The sequence below is a fragment of the Panthera uncia genome (genome assembly GCF_023721935.1).
Source record: "Panthera uncia isolate 11264 chromosome A1 unlocalized genomic scaffold, Puncia_PCG_1.0 HiC_scaffold_17, whole genome shotgun sequence".
In the NCBI taxonomy this organism is placed as follows: Eukaryota; Metazoa; Chordata; class Mammalia; order Carnivora; family Felidae; genus Panthera; species Panthera uncia.
In genome coordinates, this window is record NW_026057577.1 from 46,546,728 (window position 1) to 46,550,750 (window position 4,023).

At 36.0% G+C, this 4,023-nt stretch overlaps 1 protein-coding gene across 1 annotated transcript; it reads right to left on the bottom strand.

Annotated features, from left to right (window-relative positions):
* Positions 1–3,363: 3,363 nt before the first annotated feature.
* Positions 3,364–3,803, bottom strand: LOC125935676 (acyl-CoA-binding protein). The gene has a single exon (XM_049649516.1). The coding sequence runs from the start codon at positions 3,716–3,718 to the stop codon at positions 3,455–3,457; it is 264 nt and encodes an 87-aa protein (XP_049505473.1). The 5' UTR covers positions 3,719–3,803; the 3' UTR covers positions 3,364–3,454.
* Positions 3,804–4,023: the final 220 nt, after the last annotated feature.

Consider the following 4,023-nt stretch of genomic DNA (forward strand, 5'->3'; position numbering starts at 1 on the left):
TTCTGTGACCTGATTATGCCAACTTGCTGCCACATTCTTTATATTAACATGTTACATTAAATTGTTGGCCCCAATTTCCCATTCTTTACACTGTCCCCACTCTTCAGATTCATTTACATCCACAAGACTTGGCTAACAAGGGTGCAGGGAGATTTCCCATTCCTTGACTTTGGGCTTGGCCCTGTGATTTTTGGTATCCAATGAATGTTAGTAGATGTGACACAGAGTTGAAACAAGCCTTTTATGTGTCGTCCGACACGAAAAGAATCGGCTTCTGTTGGCCCTTTAAACCAATAGGATGAGAGACCAGAAGAGCAGACTTAGAGCTAACTGTGCAGCTTTGAGCCAAGACTAGCTTAAACCAATATAGATCAGCCAACTCCCAGCTGATCCACATATATATGACTAAGAATGACATAATGGTCTTTTAAGCCACTGAGTTTTGTGATGATTTTTATGTAGCATTGTTGTGACAAAGGCTGATTATATAGCTGCTGATAGCTATAAATAGAGTACTGTACTAACCAACATCTGAAACATATTCAATTACAGCTGGGAGTAGGGTTAGGGAACAATAAATTGTTATAAGAGGCTATACAAAATGTACCTTATGTTATATAGTGGCTAAATTTTTGGCATAAGTCACCTGTAATGGTCTGAAAGATAATTCTACCTAGTCAACTTTTAGAACTGCAGAAGGATATTTCAAGGAAAGTTCTTGAAAGTGTAGCTGCATTTGACAAGGTATCAAAAGAAAAGAAGTTCAGGGGGGAAGAAATTAATAATTAAGATCAGGTAGTAACACATATTTAGAGGGAATATAGGAAGCCAAGAAACTTTACAAGTGTAAAATGAAAATGTTTTCCACCAAATCAAAAATGTGGCCATTAAAACATCTTTTAGGAAATAGATCAAACTAGATTACCAATAGAAAAACAATTTCAATGTGAAGATCACCTGAATGGTTTGACTGTTACACCTTTTTAAAAGACTTCTCAAAGGATTAAGAGGGAACTCAGAATATTTTTTCAGCTGAACATGAAGGTTGTTAGAAAGATTATGGACATAGTCACACAGAATCCTGAAGTGCAGAAAGTACTCAAGATTAAGTTTAGAGAGAGATGCATGTCTAGTATAAAATTCCCTTTTAGCACATTTAGCTGGTTGAAATCAAATATATAGAAAACCAACATCATTTTTGAGAGCACTATATTGGCAAATGTGCTACTAGGCTGAAGTAAAAGAAACTAAATTGTTCCAGATGTAAAGGTGACCTCTGGGTTTCCAACTTTTTATAGCAAAAAATGAGAGTAGAAAATTTTCAACTGTCAAAAAAGCCTGTTGTCCAAAGTTCTCTTCAGTAGTATAAGGAGTATGATAAGAAAGGGAGAAATTCCCAATGGGCATATCCAAGAGCCTTAGAAAGGCTTAGAAAACAGTGTACTAGAACTACCCTCCAGTGGAGCACAGCCAGCCTCAATCAAAGTCGTCCCTTACATCTGAACTAAGGATTGCCTAGCAGGATTTCAGAAATGATATTAATCAGGGACTACTTTATGGATCTCATCTTTCCTTTGTCAAATGGGAGTATTTAGGTGTTTTTGTTTGTTTGTTTTGGTCTCTGTTCTACTTCTATAAGTTGAATGTTTTGGAGGCAAGTAACTTTTAAAAATTCATAGTTCCCTAGATTAAGATAACTACATCTGGACTTGCCAAATCTTCCAGAAATTATAGCAACAACTTGAACTTCAGGCATATAAAGTTCAAGCATATAAATTTCTGCGATAAATTATAGCAGTAACTTCAACTTCAAGCATAATGCTCTGACTAGATGAGAACTTTAGTATTGGAATGCATTTTCTTTTATGTAGAAGAGAAATAAAAATTATAGTCAAGTGGTTGAACTGCTTAAGACTCAATTATTATTCCAAATTATTTTCACCCTCTAGTCACTGATCTTTGCATTTTGAATTGGTAATTCTTCTCACTGGAGGCAACATATACTTCCCCAGGGTTGATTTTAGGCTCATTCATCTAACTTTCTTTGGCCAATGGAATTTGAGAAGATATGATGCTGGGGAAGACTTGGAATGATTTGTTAGGTTTGGCTTGTTTCTTGAGCTTCTTCTACCTTATGAGAAGGTATGAAACCGCTATCTCACTGGTCCAAGAAGGAAATGAAACACATAGCCCAGATGTGGCTATAACCTATAGCTGAAGTCATCTGAGCTTGATTACTTTGGCTGAATTCCCGATGTATGAATAAGAGTAAATGTATTTTTTTTTTATGCCACTGACTTTGGGGGTGGTTTTGTCACACCACGTTATCAAGACAGTGGCTAACTGATTCAAAGTAAAAGGTATATTAGAATTACCAGAGTGTTGGCTATGCTTGTCTTTCCCTCCAATCATAACTATTATTCAACTCTATCAACTAATGGCTATACAATAGTAATAAGGTAAGGTGTTTCCTATAAGGCATAAAGACTTAATTTAAGGATGAAATAACTAAGAGTAGGTAGTATTTGTATTGGCATATATAGATTGAACCATAAAATAGTCTGGAACTAGATCATGCTTGTAGGGATTTATATATGGATATCATATTAATAAGTCAGTTGAGGATGTACTGACATGTACTAAGAAAATTCAGTATTCTTAATGAGAAAATGTTATTACTTAAGATACATGAAGTCAAATTCCATACACATTGAAAACCTAAGTATAGAAATAAAATGTATAAATCACTTAAAATAAAATATTGAAGATTATATTATGACATTGGAATAGAAAATAATTTCTTAAACAAGACATAATGGCAGACGTCCTAGAAAATGACAAGTGTGACAAGATTCAAATTACAACTGACACTGTCTATAGCCTAAAAACAAGAGAAACAAATTTGGAGAAGGTATGTATACTCTTATAAATGACAAATGAGAGGCACCTGGGTGGCTCAGTTGGTTAAGCATCTGACTCTTGTTTTCGGTTCAGGTCATGGTCACGCGTTTCATGAGTTTGAGCCCCTCATAGGGCTGTGCTGGCAATGGGATTCTCTCTCTTTTCCTCCCCCTCTGCCCCTCACCCTCTTTCTATGTCTCTCTCCAAATGAATAAACTTAAAAAATAAATAAATGACAAATGATTACTAAGTTGATAATATAAAGAAATACTTCAAATGAGAAGTAAAGACTAACAACCCAATTTATTTTTTTTTTATTATTTTTTTTTTTTAAAGTAACAAATGCACTTTTAATTGATCTACAGATAAAAACTACTCAGAGCATGTCAGTAACCATTTCAGCCCCTACTCTGTTAGGGCCGTATCCTGTAGAGTCTTCAGGATCTAGGTTAATGGGCTATTTTCATCATTTCACGTCATCCACAGCATTAGAAAAACAAGGCATTGTTATCAGTTTAGATGAAATGCATTGCCGGCAGCCAAATCCAGTTCCTTATATTCCATATTTTTTCTTTAGCTCTTCTACTTTGTTGATGTAAGCTTTCATGGCATCTTCCTTGGAAGTCCCTTTCAGCTGATTCCAGGCATCCCACTTGGCCTTGCCTTTGAGATCCAACAGTCCAGGCCGTTCTGTGTTTATGTCACCCACAGTTGCTTGTTTGTAGTGGCCGTAGATGAACAACATCTCATCATCTGCTGGCTTGGTCTTGAGGTGCTTAACATCCTCAGCAGCTTTGTCAAACTCAGCCTGAGACATGCCGGCGGGGTTGCAAGGATTCCAGGGAGTGAGCGAGGCGGCCAAGAGCAGGAAGCAGTAGCACAAGACTCGACTGGCAGCGCCTTTCACAACCCAATTTAAAAACAACCTAGAGAAAGAGTTATAAAAGAATAATTAACAAAGTGAAAAAATGAAGCAGTTAAAAATGTCAAAAAATATGCTTCACTTACCAGTAATCACATACATTATAATTACAACAAGATATAATTCACATCTACAAACTGGCAAAAATTTAAAATGTGATCATACCAAATATTGTTGAAGTGGGAACTCTTATGTAGTAA